This window comes from Sceloporus undulatus, chromosome 2 (genome assembly GCF_019175285.1).
Source record: "Sceloporus undulatus isolate JIND9_A2432 ecotype Alabama chromosome 2, SceUnd_v1.1, whole genome shotgun sequence".
Lineage (NCBI taxonomy): Eukaryota > Metazoa > Chordata > Lepidosauria > Squamata > Phrynosomatidae > Sceloporus > Sceloporus undulatus.
In genome coordinates, this window is record NC_056523.1 from 69592882 (window position 1) to 69615389 (window position 22508).

Below are 22508 nucleotides of genomic sequence, written 5' to 3' on the forward strand. Positions count from 1 at the left end.
AGAAACAAATTAAGGAAGTCACTTACCCATGATTTAGTTAACTATTGGTAGGAAGGAAGTTAGTGTGTACGTGTTTAGGATGAGTTGGCTCGAGTGAATTTGTGTCTGAAGATGTGAAGATGTGAGATGGTAGAAGTATATGGAAGAAATTTGTATGATTAGTGATTAGTGTAATAATATGTATATTGAAGACTGTATTGTATTTAAGTTAGGGAAGGTTATGTAATGATGTAATGATGTGTTGTGGTCTATATGTTTTATGTATATTTGTTTTTTTGTCCTAATAAAGTATTTTAATAAAAACATTAAAAAAGGTCCAAACAGCAAATTACAATCACACAAAACCTTTACAGAAGTAAATGCAATAAAACAGCAACCTAAGTAGCCTTAAAACAACGAGTAGAAATAAAATGGCACAACTTGAAGCTCCCAACAAGCAGAGACTTTTATAAAATGGCTCTCACCCCACAGCATAGACTAATAAGGGAGATAGAAGACCTCTGGTCAAAAGGCCTTGGCTGAGGTGGGATTCAAACCTTGGTCTCCAGGGTCATAGTCCAATGCTCAAACCACTACACCATGCTATCAAATCTGTTAGTCAGTCTTAAACATGCCACCAGATTCTCTTTCCCCTCATCAGTTCTTTGTTTATACAGTAGGACCTCCTCCGTGGATACCAAAATCCATGGCTGCTCAAGTCCCATTGTCCTTAAAGGTGGCACATGCATGTGGCTGCACCACCATTAGGGCCAATGGGACTTCAGGCTGCATGCACTTGCCACCACTGAGGACAACTGGGGCTGTTCCCTAATAGGAGTGCAGTCGTGTGCACATGCCACCATTAGAGACAGTGCGGGCTTGCCTTTCGTGGATGCTCAAATCCACGAATGGCAAGTCTGCAGATACTGAGGTCCCACTGTATACTGAAGTAGACTGGTCTCTTTGAAAATTGCTAACATCTAAGATTAAAATGAAACATTCTAGAGTATCTCTGAAAGGCTTACTGATATATTTGGAGACTGTCCACTCACTTGCTCAACCATGTTGAGAGATGGCCAGAAATGTTCTGATCCAATTGGTAAATATTAGGCTTATTCATCCTCTGTACGGTTGAGCAAGTGTGTGGGAGGTCAGAGTCTACTCTAGAAAGTTTCAGCTCTCTTAGGTCAGCAGTTTTTAAAAGTAAATTGTAGTCTACTTCAGTATATAAAGAAGGGAACTGAGGATGGGGAAAGGAGTCTTGTGGCATGCTTAAAGTTGACTTATTTGTTTTTAAACACTCCCTCTACTTTTCTTCTGTGGATTTGACGCTCACAAAATGGAAGGACATTTTTTTGTTTTGTGGCTGATGTTTTCCTCACTGAAAGGTTTAGCAGAACCAGCTGTACCCAAGGTATTTGCTTTTTATTCTCAAACATCTCCCTCCTCCCCTCTCCCTCTCCTTTCTTTCTTTTAGAATATATACATATTTTATACTGCCAAAATATACATTTACAATGTTTAGTCATTAAATAGAACTTATTGTAATGTGGGAATTTGGGTAAATATACCACACAAATTGAAAAGGCATTTCTTACTTTTGAAACCTGAGATGGGATTTTCCATGGGCTTTGTTTGCCAGTGGACTCCTCAAAAGAACTGAAAATCCAAGAAAAATGGAGGCAATAGTGAACTGCACATACTGTACATGTTCTTATATACAATCAAGTGTTTTTTAAAACTTTGAAATTTACTGCAATTCTCAATTTAAACTTACAATATTGAATTAAGACTGCAATTTCTGGAAATACTGCCAGGAGATGAACTGCTGTTTTAATGTATAATCTAAGAGCCATAGCTCAAGGATAAAGTATTTGTTTTACATGCAAATGGTTACAGATTCAGTTTTGGGCCAGTCATGGCTGGGTTTAAAGGTCAGAGAATATAAATATTATTTTGGACTTTAAGCCAGCTTGGCCTTCTCTGTGGTCCAGCCTCCCTTCTTCCCATTTTTCAAAGCTCTGGGAAAGCCTTCTGCTTGAAAGCTTCAGGAGGTGCTATCAGCTGGTATATATAACACAGAACAAAATAAACCAGTGTTAAGAATTGTTAGAAGCCCCGTTGTTTTTTATGTTCCTATAAATAACAAATATTTATATTTGTTCAAAATAAAATGTGAGAGAAAAATCTCTCCCTAGTCTTAGCTTTGTTTCACTTCTGCTTGTACAAATCAAACCTGGAGGTTGCATGATATTTTGATTTAAACCAGTGATCACAAATAATGAGTTACAGTGGACCTTGGTAGTTTCCAGGACCTCCCATGGATACCAAAATCTGTGGATGCACAAGTTCCAATGGAGGGACTTTATTACAATGGTATAATAAAATGGAGTCCTTTATATAAAATGGCAAAATCAAGGTTTGCCTTTTGGGGGGAAAAATATTTTGGGATAATATTTTCAAGCTGTGGATGGTTGAATAATTGGATGCAGAATACATGGATACGGAATCCATGGTACTTGATTCAACTGTATCAACATCCAGTACAATCAGAGACTTTTATACCAGTTCCCCTGGATGGTTTATTTTAATCAAGTATAAAATTAGAAAGAAGAGGAACAAAATCTGGAACTTTTCAACCAGTCAGTGTGCACCTAACAGCAGGTTCTAGCAATACGTTATGTATTCTAGTTACTTTCTCTATTTGCTTTTAAGAGCATATTAAAAAGATGTTTTAAAGATATTTCACCAGAAACTGATCATGTTTTATGCTTTTCATTATTGAAATAGTTAATTTCTGGAGGTAAGAAAGTATATAATCAATTTCATTCTGATGGGCAACAAATAGTTGTGCTATTTTTCTCCCCACTATAAAAAAAAGTCTCCCAAACCTCAAGATTTTGGGTTTTCTTTTTTTAGTGGGGTTGTGTGTGTGCAAAACTGCATGCTGTTTCTCACAGAAATGTTGTTTTATATGTTAGAACTATTCTTTTCTGAATAGAAAACCATGTTTTCTACAGAGGAAACATGCTTTTTGCATTTTTGGCACAAAAATGTGAATTTTCACCAAGAATAAGTCCCTAACTGTGAAGTTTCCCAGCCAGCATTCTCCTCAGAAGGATCTCCTGATACTCAAGAACCCTATTTTTCATCTGTCATTTGAATATTTTAGAATATTTATTTCATCCTTAGTCTGAAGGGTGATTGAACAGAACAAGCATGCTGATTTAGATGTCTGAACTAATTAGTTCTCAGTCTTGCTTGCCAATTGTGTTTCAATCCCTGATTTAAACTTATGTGTCTACATTATCATTTCTCCCTGCCTTTATATCTTAACATATACATATATGAATTTCACAACATTCTAGGCTGACCATATTTCCTGGAGACAAAAATAGGACACTGGGAGGGCAAAACTGGGACAGGGTTATGTAATATTCCATATTCATGAACAAGTAAGAGGATAGCAAAGGTTTTATTACATGAACATATTGAGCTATCAATTGTTCTTCAGTGACGGAATTCATATAAAAATTTGGGTAGATGTAGAGGGGGACTATATTTCACCATGATCATACCATGAATATTTCTCCAGTGAAGTAATCTTATGCAGCAAATTTTGATCCTTCGGCTCCTTATAAAAGTTCTCACACTCCATGATACAATTTTGTGAAGGGAGAGGGTTAGCAACCACAATTTCAAATGGAGATCTTCAAATCATTTTTGCAACATCACAGGGCATTTCCCTTGAAAATGGGACAAAGTTGACATTTATATTAAAACAGCAGGTCTGGAAATATGAAAAAATGGTACTGTCTTGTTTAAAATGGTATGTATGGTCAGTCTACAAAATCTTGACTCTGCAAGAAAATCAGATCTCAGGTAGGAAAGCCATGGGAGCTGCTACCATATCCTATAAGTGTGCAGAGTCAGTATTATCCTGATATGTTATTCCAAAATGACTGTTACGTACGGTAAGTATACCCTTTGGGCATCCATTTTTCTCTATACATTTAAAAGTTCCACAAGGAGAAAGTCCATAGTTGTTTGGTCAAAGAAAATGTTACTCCCCCAGTTTGTTAATGCAGCCAAATGTTGCAGGCACGTAGCAGGAAGGATACACTAAGGTCTAACCTGCACTGCAGAATTAATGAAACTTGACATCACTTTCACTGCCATGGGTCAATGCTATGAAATTCTGGGTTTTGTATTCTGTAAAAAAACAAAGCTTAAAAAACTACAAATCCCGGGATTCCATAGCATTGAGTTGTGACAATTAAAACAATGTCAAACTACTTTATTTCTGCAGTGCAGATTAGAACTAAGACTTACAGAATTCATGGGTCTATGCTGAACTAGCCTTTTCATTGCCAGTCAAACCTTCAACTGCTTTTTAAAAACATCTTAGAAAATAACATTTTGGTTTTTCCATTAATTTGACTTTTCTGATTGTTATAGCTCTGCGATCCCTCCTTCACCCATGTAAGAGCTAGACTGAATGGAATCCAGTTCAGTTGGATTCAGCTGTCCTTTTCTTCCCATAGAATGGCATTGAAATCTACAGCCTGCATGTGGACTGCAAAGTGACATCACGGTTTGCTCACACAGTCATCACCAGCAAAGTTGTCAACCGAGCAGAAGAGTCCCAGGAAGCTCTTTTTGAAGTGGAGTTACCCAAGACTGCTTTCATCACAAACTTTAGCATGTAAGCAGGGAAAGAAATCTTTGCTTATAGCATTCTTGGGGAGAGTTGAAGGGAAGAAAACACAGTGAAATGCTGGAAAATGAGAGATTCACTCCCGTGTTTTGTGGAACAAAACATTGTTAAGCTATGCTGTTGTTTAAAAAGGCTTTGATTTGTCCTGCTGATGCGTTTTAGAAAAACCCTTCTTCCCAAGCTGATTCTTTTGTTCTCTTTTTTTGTAGCCAGAGTTTTTAATGGTAAAATTTAATGCAGGACGAAGAAAAGTATTTTTTAACAACAGCATGGCTTAACAACATTTTGTTCCATGAAAACACCGAAGTACGTCTTCCATTTTCCATTCTATCATTCTTGCAAACAGGGACAAATTATTTCAAAGCTTTTATCCCTGATGGGTGAAACTGAGCAAGTTTTTCTACAATTTTCCAAGAGGTTTTCACTTCACAATTCTTTTTGTGAGAAATCTGTTTGTGTACAGAATATACCATTTTTGCACAAAATACACTGCAAAAACATTTACGCTCAGAAAACTTTTGTACCAAAATGTGGGTGGTTATTTTTACACAAATAATTCCTTTTGGACATAAACAAGGATGTTACAAACACTTTTTGTGCTTTTTTAAAAAAACCTAAATAGTTGTTGAATGTGATAAATCTCATAGTAGCTGACTATTTTGTACAACTCAGGAAACAGTTTTCTTATTTGTATATATCTGAAAATGAAAAAGAGCTAAGTTTTCACCATAGCTTTTTATAGACCTAATTTTTATTCAAAAGTGCAAATCTAAAATAACAATAACAGCAAGAGGTATAACACATCCTTAAATTAAATCACTTGACTATTTTTATTTATTGATTGATTGATTTTGCTGGGATGCTTTGATGGGTTGAGACACTCTTTTCCATTGGAGATGGGGGGGGAGTGTAAGTGGGTGTTTTTTTGTTTTGTTTTTTGCCTTCCTACATATAAACTCATCTCTTTGGGATATTTTAAAAGCCAGGGAGGGAGTGAATGGGTTTTGTTCTGGCAGTACAAACGTGAGGGCTTCCTTTTAATGACCCACTGAGAGGGATTAACTGGCTTGAAAGACAAAACAGATTTGCAGGAACTGTTCATTGTCTTACAGGGTTAAAGTACAGGAATGTATATATTTGTTGTTGTGTCACTTCAAATTATTTCTGATTTACGACAACCTTAAGTTATCATGGGGTTTTCTTGGCAAGATTTGTTCAGAGGAGGCTTGCCAAATATATACAATGATAAAGCCTAGAATTAAATGTTGCTTGATCCCTTGGTTTTGTCATTTCTTCTAAAACCTGGACATTTAAAATGCAGAGGAAGTCATACTGATGAAATATAGGCTTTAGTTTTCTTTTATTTCATTATGCCAATGAATTTAGACCCCTGTGTGAGTTTTATATGCACCTCTTCCTAACGACTGGAACCATTTGAAATAATGTTTTTAAAGGACCATAGATGGAAAAACTTATCCTGGAATAATTAAAGAGAAAGAATCGGCACAAGTTCAGTATGATGATGCTGTTTCACGAGGGCAAAGTGCTGGATTGGTCAAGTAAGCAGCAAAGTTTTTTTCAAATTAGTTCCTTTCTTGGATAGAATAACAGCATAGAGAATCTATATATGAAGAGAACCCTTTAACATGATGGTTGAAAAGCAACTGACTCTAAGTCAGAGCTTGGGAAAGTTACTTTCATGGACAACATTTCTGAGATTTCCCCAGCCACCAGGGTCAATGAGTGAAATGCACAAATCAGGTAGAGGATCTTTATGTGAACACACCTCCTCTTCGACAATAGTTCTTCCTTGAGAGCCTGTGGCCTCTAGAAAAGCCTGACAAAGTTGCACTGGGAGGTAGGGGTGTGTGTGTGTGTGTGTGTGTGTGTGTGTGTGTGTGTGTGTAGGAGCAGAGTGGAGAAGATTAATTGCCCTGGCTCATATAGTTTGAGATCTGACCCAATATATTTGATCAGATGATAGCCAGTCTAGTCTAAAATACTCTGCATATCTAATCAAGGAGACCTAGTGAGGGCCACAGATGCCATACCAAAAGCTCAGTGGTATTGGGTCACTGAAGTTCAAGATTTGCCTGGATTGGAATGTGAACTTCATAGATGACAATGCTCAACTGCAGCACAAACTGAGTGCTAATACTCTCAAAAGTTCTTGTCTAGATCAGAACTTGGAAATGCTAATGTATTGGCTCATGTATTCTGAGATCTGTAATTCAAAGAGTAGTTCTTCCAAGCTCTTGTGAAGATCGATAAGGATCCAGTAGCTAATATCCCAGAGGACAGGATCAAAATTCAAAGTGACCTTAATAAACTAGACAGCTGGGCCAAAACTAACAAAATGAAATTCAGCAGAGAGAAATGTAAGATACTGAACTTAGGTAGAAAAAATTGAAATGCATAAATATAGGATGGGGGACATCTGGCTGAATGAAACGACATGTGAAAGGGATCTAGGAGTCCTAGTAGACCACAAGTTGAACATGAGTCAACAGTGTGATGTGACAGCTAAAAAAGCCAATGCGATTTTAGGCTGCATCAATAGAAGTATAGTGTCTAGATCTAGAGAAGTAATAGTGCTACTGTATTCTGCTTTAGTCAGGCCTCACCTGGAATATTGTGTCCACTTCTGGGCACCACAATTTAAAAAGGATGTTGAGAAACTGGAGTGTGTCCAAAGGAGGGCAACCAAAATGGTGAAGGGCCTGGAAACCATGCCTTATGAGGAAAGACTTAGGGAGCTGGGTATGTTTAGCCTGGAGAACAGAAGCCTGGAAAAGAGGCAGCTAAGAGGTGATATGATAGCCCTGTTTAAATATTTGAAGGGATGTCATATTGAGGAGGGAACAAGGTTGTTTTCTGCTGCTCCAGAGAACAGGGCCCGGAACAATGGATGCAAGCTACAGGAAAAGAGATTCCACCTCAATTAGGAGAAACTTCCTGACTATAAGGACTGTTCAACAGTGGAACAAACTCCCTTGGAGAGTAGTGGAGTCTCCTTCCTTTAGAGGTCTTTAAGCAGAGGCTGGATGGCCATCTGTTGGGGATGCTTGATTGAGAGTTCCTTCACAGCAGAATGCGGTTGGACTGGATGGCCCTTGCGGTCTCTTCCAGGTCTATGTTTCTATGATTCTTGGATCCCAAAATATTCAGAAAGCATACGTTGCATTCTTCAGCAGCCTGTTTGCCAGTGCTGCAGAACTCCTTTGCTCTGTACAGCTGCCTGACTTTTAATGTGCATTTTAGAGGCATTTGTGGCTGTAGCAATGGTACCATGATCATAAAAGTGAATATCAAACAGTTAGGGGGCTGTATGTCTAGATAATGACATCATAACTGCCCAATGTTTCTTGCCCACACAAATGTGAAGGTGAGCTGCCATATATATATATATATATATATATGCACCTAAATAAAGCCTAAATTATAGTTTCTTATTTCCAGATCAACTGGAAGAAAACTTGAACAGTTTCATGTTAAAGTCAACGTTGCAGCGGCTGCTAAGGTTACCTTTGAGCTGGTCTATGAAGAGTTACTAAAACGCAAACTAGGAAAGTATGAGCTGCTGATTAAAGTCAAGCCCAAACAGCTAGTTAATCACTTTCAGGTAAATCTTGGATAGTTTTGATCACTGAGATAACTGCCTGCTGATACTATTTTGCAGCTGAAAAACACAACTCTCCTGTACTCTTCTTTATTTCTCTCCAGATTGATACCCACATCTTTGAACCGCAGGGTATAAGTTTCTTAGAGACTGAAAGCACTTTCATGACCAATGAACTGAATGATGCCCTCACAAAAGTGCAGGATGAGACCAAGGTAAACTCCATGACCGAAGTGTTCTTAATGGTCTTGAAACACCAACTCTTGTTCTTCAGTGTCAGATTAACTAATTGTTTTATCTGTGCCTCTAACTTTCAGGCTCATATTACATTTAAACCAACTCTAAGTCAACAAAGAAAAAGCCCCGAACTGGAGGAAACGCTGCTGGATGGAGATTTTCTTATCCGTTACGATGTTAAAAGGAGTGTCACTGCAGGAGACATACAGGTAAACGACAACTCTCTGATGGATATCATTTCATTAAATTCAAGAGAAACCTTGGAGGAAAAGGACATTGACAAATTGTATGACCTCAGGTTTATGTACTGATTCCAGAACCATTCAGCATACCGAAGTGTGAAACCTTCAGGTGAAACACTAATGTTTTGTTTTGTTATGTATGCATGCATTGGTGTATTATTTGATTAATATTACATTTTAGTCCTGAAACTTTCAAAACAAGTGAAAAATGAAACACAATAAGGTTTAAACAAGTCAGAGATTCCACTTTAATAAAATAACCTATTATGGCTAACATACATGCAGGAACAAGAAAAAGAAAAGGAACAAGCTTAGTCTTCTTTGTAAAACATACAAAAGTAGCTTTGCTTACAATATTTGTTCATAATTAAACACAGTGGACCCTTGTTATACGTTGGGATTTGGTTCCAAGATCCCTCGTGGATAACAAAATCTGTGGATGCTCAAGTCCCATTAAATATAATGACATAGCAAAATGGTGTCCCTTATAAAAATTGGAAAATCAAGGTTTGATATTTGAAATACACACACACACACACACACACACACACACACATTAACATTTTCAAACTGTGGATGCTTGAATCCGTGTATAAAAAAATCTGTGTATAAGAAGGGCCGACTGTATATGGTCTAATGGAGGAGAGAGAGTGAAGAAAAAATGGTTGCAGGTTAGAGTGATGCAGGAAGATGCAGGGTATGGAAAAAACAAAATCCAGGACATGATTATAAATATATGCTGTATCTAAACTCCTATAGAATGAAAGGCAAACTAGCAGTTAGTGGGTGTAGACATGTCAAGGTTGCTAACTAACAAATTTATGCAATTCTCTCGAGGGATACAATTCAACAATATTCAAGTAAGACTTTGGTCTCTAGATTGATAGTACTGTTAAATGTTTTGGTCACTTTGATTTCAAACAGGGTGGTTGTATTTTTCATATGGTAGACTTTTGTCTGGCAGTATGTAAAAAAAAGCAACCTTTTAATGTAAATCCCATCATGGGAAATGTAACATCTTTGTATATTCAAGTTAATATTAGGCCTTGTCTGCACTGGCCAGGATACTTGGGGACAGCCTGGAGTATTCTGGTCCCCCAGCTGCCCCTATATGCCCCCTTTACCTGGCTTTCTCTTTTCCTGTACCATGGCAGCTGTTGCTGCAACATGGCCCACTGAGTCTCCCAGCACATCTGCCACTGTCACAGGTTGCTCACTTCTGACTGAGGCACCCAATGGTGATCACATGCAGGGGACCTCATTCTGGCCTCAAAACAAGTGATCCATGGTGGCGGTAGATATGGTAGCTAGCTAGACAAGGCCTTACTCCCATGAATTGTTGTTCCCTGTACTGTTGCGCCTTCTTTTTTACAGGGGATCCATTCTGGATCCCCTTGCGAAAATGGAGTTTCACTTATATTCATGCCCCATTGGCTTGAATATAAGCGCAAGTACACAGTGGCATGCAGGGGTGCATCATGGGTGCACACCCCATTCATCCCCCCTCCATTTGTCCCTCACACATAAGCAAGGGAAGCGAGTCTGAAGACCATGAGAACGGAGGGAGGACTGTACCGTTTCTTCTGATATTTTCAATGAATAATTCATCACTACTACTTTTGTTGTTTCAGATTGTGAATGGATATTTTGTGCATTATTTTGCTCCCAACCAACTACCGTCATTTCCTAAAAACATCATCTTTGTTATAGATCAAAGTGGGTCCATGGGTGGCAAGAAAATTCAGCAGGTAATTTGTCACAAAAGAGAACACCCCCCCCCCCCCCTTTTTTTTTTTTGCAATTTCCTCATATTTGTGCCACACGAAGCTTGTGCCATATTCTAATAACCACAAGAATGTCTCTCTTTTTAAGTAATCATAGTGCAGCCTAGTTTATTAGCTATCCTTCAGCTCTTCCCACCTTCCTCCATCACTGATACCACAGAATCAGGAGAGCACTGTATGTGTCTAGAAGAGATGGAAAAAATATTTTAAAATATTTAAAAATTGTTGAAAAACGTATGTCTTGAACGTCTTAATGAGAAGAATCCTGGGCCAATTTTACCCACTGCAAACACATATATGAAACATGGAAAAATTATGTTGTTTTTAAATACATAAACCATATTCACTGTATCACAGCCCACCTTAACAAGCCAACATGAACCAAACTTGTGTTCCTGTGTGTTGTGTGTTGAACCCATGGTTTCTTCTGTCTGAGTGGGAGCAAACAAATGAAAATATTAGTTTCCAATTTTGTCCCAACCATAAAAATGTGGCTAATATATTAAATGTTATTACATATAAATAACTTATTTATTAATCAAATTATAATTATATAATTATAATTGTAAATATATAAATATATAAATATAATAATGAAATAACAATTAATAAATTACATATTTATTTAATAGTTATCCTTCCTTTCTCCTAACAGGGGATTCAAGATGGCTTACAACAAACCTAAAATTTAAAAACCCGATGATACAGAAGTTTTTAAAATAATTATACTAGCTACTTTTTTAAAAAGCCCATAACTTACAGCACTATTTTAAAAAATCATTTGAGAACCAGTGTTGATGTAGTGGTTTGAATGTTGGGCTGTGACTCTGGAAATCAGGGTTCGGTTCCCTGCTTGGCCATGAAACAGGTCACACTCTCTCAGCCTCAGATGAAAGCAATGGCAAACCTCCTCTGAATTAATATTTCCAAGAAAACTCCAGGATAGGGTTGGCGTAGGATTGTCATAAGTCAGAACTGACTTAAAGGCACACAACAACAAAATCATTTAAAAGAAATAAAAATAGACATAAAATGCACCACACTCACTCACTGAAAAATACCTTTTACTTACCAAGAAGAAGGAGGGAAAGGAAAAGAAGGACAAGGTACATGGAGGAGGGTATAAAGGAAGTGAAAAGGTAAGAGTAAGTGGATATTGGAACACATGGATACAAGGCTTAAAACGAGAAATATAATACAAGGAGATAGAAATAAAAGGATGATAACAAAGAAAGGGAGAGAAAGACTGGACTAGACTAAGATGAAGGAAAGAAGGAAAGGGTGGTTAGGGACAGAAATTAAAGGGAAAATTTGAGAAGAGGGAAAATGCTGAAGGCAATGAAAGGATAAAAATTAGAGGGTTTTGTTATTAATAGATATTGTAGAAATCAAGGAGATAATAGGAGTCAAGGAGACAATCAAGAAATAAATATGATATCTACAGACAAAAGAACTGAGATGCAACAACATGTTCTGATATCATAAAAAATGTAATAATCATGTAATAACATGGGTAAAATAACATAATGCTAAAGGATTGTAAATAAGAGAGTGTAAAATAAAGATTTATTGAAAGAGGAAAAGAAAAAGAAAAAGATTTTCTATTTACCCAGTTAATCTCTAAATATTTGTATAAATAGAAAGGACATTAGCTACTGACAAAGGGGGAGCAAGGATGGGGCCAGTATAACCCCTCATGGGAGGGTATTCCACAAGCTGGGAGTAGCCACTGAGAAGGCCCTCTCATGTATCCTCACCAGAACTCCATAAGGATCTCAAGATCCAGACAGTGAGATACAAGGCCCTTTCACACTACACAATTACAGTGCTATGATTCCACTTTAACTAACATAACCGCATCCTATGAAATCCTGTGATCTATAGTTTGTGGAGACAATAGCGCTTTATGGCTGAGAATTCCCAATATCCTGCTGCCAAAATTGCAAATCCCAGGATTCCATAGGTGGGAGCTATGGCAGTTAAAGTGGAATCATAGTGCTATAACCAGATAATGTGAAAGGACCCAAAGGTTTTCAGATAATCTGAACCTAATCTGCATTGTTCAGAACAACCCCTCATTTGAAATGGTCTTAATATCCCAGTTTCCAGAGCTTTTTGCTATAATTTGCTCACTCAGATGAAACAAGAAACTATACTAATGGAAGACATCTTAGTTAATTTGTTGTTGTTGTTGTTGTTGTATGCCTTCCAGTCGTTTCTGATTTATGGAAAACCTATCATGGGAGTTTCTTGTTCCATCAGAGGGGGTTACCATGGTCATCCTCTGAGGCTGAGTGTAGCATGCCTACGGTCACACATTGGGTTTCCATTGGGTTTAACAGCCACTGAAAAATGAAGAGAGAATGAACTGTATGCAAAGCCTAAAGGTTCTTTCATATCTCTGCCTATTAGTCCATAATATGATCCTCTGAATCCTGCCATGTATGCTGTAGAAAACTTTAATGGAATGTAAATCTAATTTCCTACTTCATGATCTGACCATTACCATGAGCTAGAAAATTATATGCTGCTTTTCTCATTTTTACAGACAAGAGAGGCCCTGCAAAAGATTTTAGATGACCTGACTCCTGAAGATCATTTTAACCTGGTTGTCTTTAGTGGAAGTATTTCTGTGTGGAGTTTGTCAATGTTGAAAGCCACAGAAGAGAACGTGGAACTGGCTAAACAATATGTTAAGACCATTTTGGCTAATGGAGGTAAATCAGTTGGTTAAGTCAGCATGTCAAGATTATCCACAGAGTTTTGAGCAGAAATGCAAAAAACAGATTTCAGCCCCTTATTTCATCCCCCCCCATTCAGTTACTCAGTGACTATTTCTATGCAAACATGCCACCTTCGTTCCTTTAAAAATGTCCTTTCTGCATGAAATTTTAAATTTTGCTTATAATCATTAAGTATTTTCATTCTTACCTGCATAAATTTTTAGTTTACATTTTGATTTCTATATAAGGTATATGTTCTAACTTTTACTTTATTTTACTTGGTGTTTTTTTTTTAGGTTATTTTCATTTCTTAAGCCATTGATTTCAACTTCTATAATTTATTTACATACATTTTCTTCTGCCTTTCCAAATGCCCTGCTGATATCTAAGTTATTTGATCCTTTAGAGCTTCAATATTTATCTTTCCCTGTAACTTTGAAGATTCCTCTGTATATATTGTTGATGAACAGCTTAATTCCATAATAAAATTCATTGTCATGATTTATTTCCTTTTACAGTAACCGATATAAATGGTGCACTGCTGACTGCAATAAAAGTACTGGACAAAGACACTTTTGCTGAATTATTGCCAGAGAAAAGTATTTCAATGATCATGTTGCTGACAGATGGACAACCTACTACTGGTAAATTAGGAATACTTTTGTAAACTCATTTTGCTTCTATTTTCATTTAAAGATGATCAGCAATGCATTTAGCTTCATTAAAAACAATATGAATTAATTTCTCCCTACTCTTTCACTTCAATAGTCTGCATTGTCAAAACCTTCCTGAAAGTTTCTCCTGCTAAAAAAAATCCAGAATATTTTTAAAGGCCCTTCGAGTCACTCACTATTCATATATCCATATACCTGAGAGAGATTCAATTAAGCAGAAAAGACTGAATTAGATAAAAAGGAGCAAAGAGAGGGAGGAAAAAAAAGAAAGGAAGAAAGAGCAAACTGATTCTCAACAGTTGCCTTTTTATTCTTTATATATGTCCACCGATTTCTTCACATATTATCGTTCATATATTTATTTGTACATGTTTTTCCCCCCCTTTGGTTGGCAGTTTCCTTAATAGCCATGTGTCTATGGCTGGATCCACACTAACAAAAAAAGTCTGTACCCACTTTGATTCCTGTTCTTTTGGAACACATGACCACTTTTATAGTGAAAGCACTTCTTTTTTTGGCTTTAATGTAATTTAGAAAAAATCACTTTTTACTCCACAATTCTGAGAGGAAAAAAACTTTTTCTCCTGTTTCCCTCCCGAATGTGTATCCTACTGGATTGGTGTGGCATTGAGGATGGGTGGGACAGATTGGTGGGTGGCATCTTCTATCTGGCAAATGTTTTGCCATTTTTTTGCTCTTCTGCAGTGGATCCACCCAAGGAACAAATCCAGCCCTTGCTCTCCTACAGGCACAAATTCAAACTGAAAGTTTGTTTCCATCTCACATCAAAGCCCAGGGGTTGCATTCTCTGTTTCTGAAGAGTTCTGGCATCGGAAACACTTGGAAAGGGGAGGGTGGAGAACGAAGGGGATGGGAGAAGTAGTGCAAGCCAAGCATAAAGAGAAGAAGAGGCTTGTTCTGCAGACACTGGTTTTAATTCAGTTAAGGATCCAGGATGGAAAGGAAGTGAGGAAAGAAACATTTTTTTCTTTCTTTCTCCTTCTCCATGGGACTATCTGGCTTGGGAGACATTAAAAGTTCTCCCACTTACTCATGAGAGCATGAAGGGGGGGGGGGGAATTTTATGCAAGAGCCATCCAGTGAGAGCGCATAGTGGGAGGTAAGAGAGATTTTAAAAAAGACCAAGGAAGGCTATTGGTTGATAGGTTTACACATGCTGCGAGGGAAAAGAAAGGGAAGAAACATTGTACTGATTGTACAGGTTAGAACTGAAATTGTACCAATTAGAATTCAGCTGGAGGAAATGTGTGTGTATCAATACAGTATGAATCTGGATTATTATGGGTCATTGTGGTGTAAATGGAGTGAAATCTGGGCAATCTGGATCTGGATTATTTTGCTGGTGTGGATTCAGCCTATGTCTAGTTTAATTGCCCCATCTGTTCATACAGAATTTGCCTTTTAAAAAGCAGTTCATCTTTTCTGATCCAACCCAGGCATTCCTCTTTTAAACTCAAAGAGATTAATGCTTTATTTTAGTAGTAGTAGTAGTAGTAGTAATATAACTTATTTATATTCCACCTTTTCCCGAGGGAATCAAGGCATATTACAAAAGACAGAATAACAATAAAATATAATAGAAATAAAATTTCACAATTATAAACAGTCCCCTATCCCAACCCTCCCTGTCATAAAAATAATGGCTAAAAAGCAAGATAAAAATTAAACAACAAAATGGATTAAAAATTTTAAGATACAAATTTTCTAAAAATTAGAGGTAGATCTGCAGCGAGACCAATAGCCTTTTAAAAGGCTTCTAGAGTAGTAATATGACGGATCTCATCCGGCATGTCGTTCCATAGCCTAGGAGCAGCAGATGAAAAGATTCTCTGGGTCACCACAGCCAATCTGGTCTTCTTAGGCTGCAGCAAATTCTTCCCCGGGGACCTGAGTGTGTGGGATGGGTTATGTGGAGGAAGGCACTCCCTCAGTTAGCCTGAGCCCAAGCCATGTAGGGCTTTAAAGGTTATGACCAACACCTTCTACTGTGCCCAGAAACTAATGTGCAGCCAATGGAGAGATTTTAAGACTGGAGTAATATGGTCGACTCTGGATGTTCCAGCGACCAGTCTGGCTGCCATATTTTGTACCTATTGAAGTTTCTGAACTTGGCACAAAGGTAGTCCCATGTACAGCACATTGCAGAAGTCAAGTCGAGAGGTTACCAGCGTATGGACCATGGTTTCTCAGTCACCCAGAAGGGTAACAGTAATGTTGTGCTTGTGCAGAAAAGATGGATTAGCCTAGCAACAGCGGCAGGCAATCATGAGCCAGCTCAGCCTCAGCCAATGTGATGCTGGCAGGGAGAGATTGAAAGATCCATGGTGGCAGTTAAGAACTTCAGATAGGGTTTGGTTTTCAGAGCAAGAGGGTCTTGCTACGTCCAGAGAGGGACAGTTATACTTAAAGTCCAGAAGGGAGGGACATATAGGGGTAGAGTCCAGTGCTGAGGGACTCTTTATGCACACAGAACTTCAAGAGAGGGAGTTGCTGTGGGGTCATATCCTGAGGGATATTTAGCCTTGGTGGCTGGTATAGGTTTAGGAAAGGAACATAAAGATAAGGCAGTGTGAGGGTCCTGGATATAAGTTTGTTAATTACAGGAGAGAGTGTGGAGAAGTTAACTAAATCTATAACTGAATAAAGCTAAGAAAACAATATCTGAAAGTAACAAATACATACACCATATCAATAAGCAAAATACTGTTTAAACCTTCTTATAAATAAAGTTTTATTCATGGTTCAAATAGAGGCTTGTTTGACACCTGAATATTAAACTATGCTACCAAACTTTGGACAGAAAGGTGTTGTCCATCATAGGAGATACTTGTGGGTTTGTATCACATAAATTGGTGGCAGTGGTGGGATGATAAGGCCCAGGGTGCTGTCATCAATTATACTTAGTGGTAGGACATAAAAAGTGTGTCACATGAATTGGTGGCAGTGGTGGGATAAGCAGTGCCAGGTGCCTGCCATCATAGAAAAGGATTGTGCATGCCACACAATTCCCCCGACATACATACACACTTAGCCTGAAGCTGTGCCTAAATTCCTTCTCATCGGTTGCACATTAATCAAATGAGAATAGGGAGCAAAACCGTTACGTTCGTTCCACGCTACTTTTGTGAACCCAACAGGATTGTGGATGACATGTTCATCCACTTGACAATCTCCCCATTACAGTCCATAAAAAATTCTCCTTGTTTTTTTACACACACATATAGCTTGGAGTAAATCTCAATGAACTCAGTTGGATTTATTTCTGAGTAAATAGGCCTAGGATTATACTTTAGTTGTTAGTCATTCACTAGAGGTTGGTTGTTAATTGTGCTTGTTAGTCACAACTAAATTACTTGTTAGGTAGGACTAATGTTCAATTTAGGCCTTGTGTTACATTGGCTATGTTTGTATTTTTTTAAAAAATGTTACAGGTGAAGAAAATGTTGACAGGATTCAAGAAAATATTAAGAAGGCTAATAATGGAAAGTACTTCCTGTACTGCCTTGGCTTCGGTTTCGATGTCAGCTATGCATTTCTGGAGAAAATGGCCTTAGAAAATGGAGGAGTTGCTCGCCGTATATATGAGGACTCGGATGCAGCCTTGCAGCTTCAAGTAGGAAAGCCAATAATAAAAACATAGTGTTATAATTAGTTGTATATAATGTCTAAAACATGTATTCAGCTATGCTTAAAAATCTGTCAATGTAGAGCTAGATTTAGCTCTTTATATCTACACTCTACATGCTTATGATTGATTGATTAATTAGTTAACTATATGCCTATATTACCTACACCTTTAATTATACACCTATTATCTTTTCATATTTTCCTGACTGGGAAATTAGATTTCTTCCTATGGTTATCTCTTCTGTCTGTCTCATAAAAGGGCTTTTACCATGAGATTGCTACTCCCATCCTGAAGGAAATTGAAATGAAGTACCCAGACAATGCTGCTCTCGAGATCACTCAGAATAGTTTCAAGTTGCTCTTTGATGGCTCTGAAATTGTAGTAGCTGGAAAACTTGGCAATGACATTGATGTTCTTCCTGTGGAAATTAAAGCTCAAGCAGTAAGTATTATGTGAAGCATAGCTTCTTTGCATGAAGACAAATCCATAGCTCCGGAGGTTTCTTTTAAATTGTTAAAGGACTTAAGGGCCTCCATGAAAGGGGCACAAAAAAGTCTTATCTCCAGTGATGTACTTCCTTGTCCAACAACAGTGGAATTGGGAGTCTCTTCCTCCACCTTTCTATTGTGTCCCCCCTTATCACCTGTAAGGAGATACAGAAGGATTTCTAGCTCCACAGAGCAGATTTGTAGAGTGTGTATGTGTACTTGGAGCTGCAGAAGGAAGGGGTGGATGGCTGATTCCGGCAGATCCAGACCTCCAGCAGAAGTATACAAATGGATTTTGACCAAAGGTGGTGGGAGCTCATAGGTCCATGGCTCTATGCCCTTAAAATATATATATATCATTATCCATTTTATTTGGAAGCACATATGTTTCTGTTTTCCTGAAGAATTTACCAAGCATACCCTTTTTCATTTTTACAGGGGCTCATTTTTTCCCCCAGGCAAATAGATATTTGAATACTGAAAGTAACAGAAAAACATGCTGAATTGAGAAAGTTAATGTATTCATTGAAAAGGCCATTTGACCCATTAGTAAGAGTAATTCATTCAGAACTTGGTGGGAGTGTCATCTTAATTCTTTGTCTTTGTCTTTATGATTCAGTCAATAGATGTCTATTCTTCTCATGTTCTTAAAGATCTGTTTGAATTTTAGTTAAATCAACTTCACGTTTTGCTTATGGCCTAACTATAGTGTTGCCTTTGTGGATATTTGGTAGAACAAGATTTACCCCCCCCCCCCCCCCCCCACCCCGCCCATGACAGTACCGTTGCATAGTGCCCTCAAATTTGTTTTGGAGTATTCCTCAGGTTTTGATAGGGAGAAATATTACCCTTCCTGGTTCTGCTGATGGAAGCAGCTATATCAGCAGAACAACAACACTATTATCTTCTATGTTCAGATCGGGTGTTACCATGAATAATCCACACTTCCTTTACTTGCAGCATTCCAGTGACCTGACTGTTAAAGAAGATGCCAATGTAACAGAAAAGGAACAAGTATTTCAACATCAGAAATACATATTTGGAGATTTCATTGAAAGACTGTGGGCCTACTTAACAATTCAACAACTATTAGAAAAATCGTAAGCAAGAATATGTAATATTAACACTTTGCCAAATTATGTGACAAGAATTGATCAGAGCATGCAGGCTTCTCAAATGTACACACTAGCCTTTACTTTCAAAGTAAGGGTTATGTGTTCTCAGTTTATTGGTGGCAGTTTCAAAACAGAGGTAAACCAATGTTGTGGTTTGGGCAGTTAATTTCAATTCTCATTGTTCCATTGAAAGTGAGCAAATATTCTTAACACAAAATCAGGACTTTGAAGCATGTTATTCTCTGCTATCTGTTTATCTGAATGTTAAACTTGGCAGTCCCCTAGGAATGAGCCTTTCCCCCTCCTACAGGAAGATATCTAAAACATACATGTCTCAGCAATCAGACTTCCAAATTAAGCTGAAGACAAAATGTGTAGGTGAGAAAAACCAACTATTATGTCAAACAGAGATATCTTTCACCACATGGAGGATCGCCATTGCCAAAAAACAAGAAAAATATATAATTTAGTTCAGTCCTTGAATTATATATTAAGCGAAGTCGAATGCTTTCATGGCCAGCATCCATAGTTTTTTGTGGGTTTTTTGGGCTATGTGGTCATGTTTTATAAGAGTTTATTCTTGATGTTTCACTAGCCACAGATGCTGGCGAAATGTCAGGAATAAACTCTTATAGAACATGGCCACATAGCCCGAAAAACCCACAAAAAACTATATATTAAGCTCCTGTTTAATGAATGTTAAAGAAAGATATCTATAATCAAATAGTGCCTATGTTCTATTTTAGTGTTTTAGCTGAAGGACGAGAGCAGAAAGACCTGGAAACCAAAGCTTTGAACCTCTCCTTGAAATTTAGCTTTGTTACACCCCTCACTTCCATGGTGGTCACCAAACCTGAATCTGAAGAGGTGGCAAATAAACCTACAGAGGCAGGTAAATGAGCACAAAATGTTTTGGTGTCAACAGAGAGGAAACGCAACTGATGGTAGCACGTTCCTTTCACTTGAAAAGTATTCAGTTGATGATGACAGAAGAATGAACCAGGGGTGTCCTCTGTGTGTATATATGTCTGTGTATGTGGGGTTGGGAGGAGTGGGTCAATAGTTCTGAAATGTGAAAACAAAAATAAAAGCCTTATCACATGACAAAAGAAAGCTGAGAGACAGCAAGAGAGAAGTGCCTTCCTCTATGCCTCTTCCATTTTCTTCCCAAGGGAAATGGTCATAAATGTGTGCCTTTTGTAGTGTTGGAAAAATCCATCTGGCAAAAGGTACACTTTTACTACCATCTCTCTCTGGAAGGAGAACAGAAGTGCTATAGCAGCATGTGAAGAGGGAAAAAGAAAGCTACTTCTCTCGTGCCGCCTCTCGATTTTTTTTGGCATGTGATAAGGCTCTGAGTCTAAATGTCTTTCATATCTGATAAAGAGGAATGATGTCACTCTCAACACCAACATTTTATTGGTGTTGCTCACACCTCTCAATTGACAAACAATTGCAGTGAAATAATGAAGCAGTTGGCAGGACAAGGAATTTATGTGAGGAGGATGAATGTGCAAAAATCAGCTGCCTCAATTTGCATGAGCTTTCCACTAAGGTGAATAAACCATAATATAGATGGTTTTAGAAAAAAGGCACCTTCACAAAGGTTGTTATAATTGTGGATTATGCTATATATTGAGTTTCTGAGACAGTTTTAAAAAATTATACATGGGAAGTTGGTCTTCAGTTCACTGCGTGTTGACAGGATATTTGTGCCATGTCTCGTGCCTAGGTCACACTGAAAGATAGCTTGGTAAAGTGAGATGCAGTGGCTAGAATGGAAAACTTGTAGTAACTGGCCTATTTTGCCTGATCCTTGGCATTTGTTCAGGCCTCTGGCATGTACTCTTCTCCTTCACCCACCACTCCTTATTACAGACTGCCTCAGAGGGAATGCAAGTCTTGACAGAAAAAAAGATCACCCTAACAATGCATTGCCCATTGATTTAGTGGGATTTAGATTCAAATAATTTTTAATTTATTGGGTGATTTTGGTCCACCACTTTCTATCAGCCTGTTTCATAGTACTGATGTTGAAAGATAGGGATGGACCAAAGTCACCCAATCAGCAATATGGTTTAACAGGAGTTGTTATTGTTTTGTGTGTGTGTGTGTGTGTGTGTGTGTGAGAGAGAGAGAGAGAGAGAGAGTTAAATGGAAGTGTGGTGATCAAGCACATCATCCTGAACTCTTTCAGGAAGGAAGGCATTGCATTGTAATGAAGCAGTCAGGAATTATTATTATTTTTAAAGTCCTATTAAACATTTGCGGTAGGTCAAAATAGTGAATTTAGTAGATTTCATTTCCTTTAGCAAGGGACTATGAGAACATCATGTGGATGAAAATGGGTATGTAATGATTCCCCACCACCTCACAATTCTTTCCTTCCTTTCTTTCCAACACCCCTGTGGGTTTTTGAGGGGCAGTAGTGTGGATAGATTTTAAAATACAGACCAAGTGGATGTTTCAACAAGAATAAAAGTTTATTTTACAACAGAATAGGCAAAGGTAACTTTGACATTAAGTGGTTACTCTGTCTTCTTTGGTTACATATATACAGGTCTGGTTTAAACTCTCTAATAATAACTCCACCACACAGGCTATACTATCACTCAAGATATTATGTAACCCAAATCCCTCTTCCTGAGTCTGGCTACGCTGAGTCTTTCCTCTCTAGACTCTCCAGAATGAATACTGTCCCTCTCTGGACAAAGCAGTTCCTTAAGTAACTTATTCCCTCAGGAACTATCGGAACCCAGTCCTCTCTTGGACTCTACCGTTCCCTCTCGCTTTAATCCTAACTATCTCCCCAACTCCACTCCAGCCTTATCCCTCAGGATTCCAAACCCTAACTAACTCCACCCAACTGCCAAGTGGAATCTTCCAACTCCTCAGCCAGCACCTGATTGGCTTAGGATCTCTGGCTTCTGATTGGCTGGTTTGTAAGTCAGTTCGTCACAGAAGATGAGCAGTAGGACTGCACTACAATAAAGCTGACATTAATTTTGTCACTGTTTCTTTGTCCAGATAATGAGAATTTCAGGAGCAGCAGAATCCCAAGTTATGGTATGTAATCTCTGTTAGCAATCTAATACCAACAGTTTATTCCTAACAATTCATGCTGTCAGAAAATTGTCTAACTCTAAGAATTTCTCACAGGAGGAATAGGAGGTTTTGTAGTGGCGCATTGGAAACAACCAATTGATCCTGTTATTCCTGGACACCGTGGTAATGTTATTCCAAATATCCTTATTTTTTCTTTCTAAATCTTAAATGTAAAT

General features: G+C 38.0%; 1 protein-coding gene across 2 annotated transcripts in view; it reads left to right on the forward strand.

The window, feature by feature from the left end:
* Positions 1-1156: 1156 nt before the first annotated feature.
* Positions 1157-22508, forward strand: part of LOC121922860 (inter-alpha-trypsin inhibitor heavy chain H4-like) — a 33466-nt gene continuing 12114 nt past the window's right edge. Inside the window, exons 1-15 of one of the 2 annotated variants that reach the window (XM_042452752.1) lie at positions 1157-1393; positions 4524-4684; positions 6151-6255; positions 8156-8318; positions 8420-8530; positions 8633-8761; positions 10426-10542; positions 13127-13295; positions 13820-13945; positions 17428-17609; positions 17883-18065; positions 19073-19212; positions 19974-20119; positions 22255-22293; positions 22387-22455. In XM_042452752.1, coding sequence (XP_042308686.1) covers positions 1319-1393; positions 4524-4684; positions 6151-6255; positions 8156-8318; positions 8420-8530; positions 8633-8761; positions 10426-10542; positions 13127-13295; positions 13820-13945; positions 17428-17609; positions 17883-18065; positions 19073-19212; positions 19974-20119; positions 22255-22293; positions 22387-22455 — 1915 coding nt within the window. In that variant the 5' untranslated portion in view covers positions 1157-1318. Of the gene's footprint in view, positions 1394-4523; positions 4685-6150; positions 6256-8155; positions 8319-8419; positions 8531-8632; positions 8762-10425; positions 10543-13126; positions 13296-13819; positions 13946-17427; positions 17610-17882; positions 18066-19072; positions 19213-19973; positions 20120-22254; positions 22294-22386; positions 22461-22508 lie in introns of both variants that reach the window. The other variant, XM_042452751.1, reaches the window with a different exon arrangement.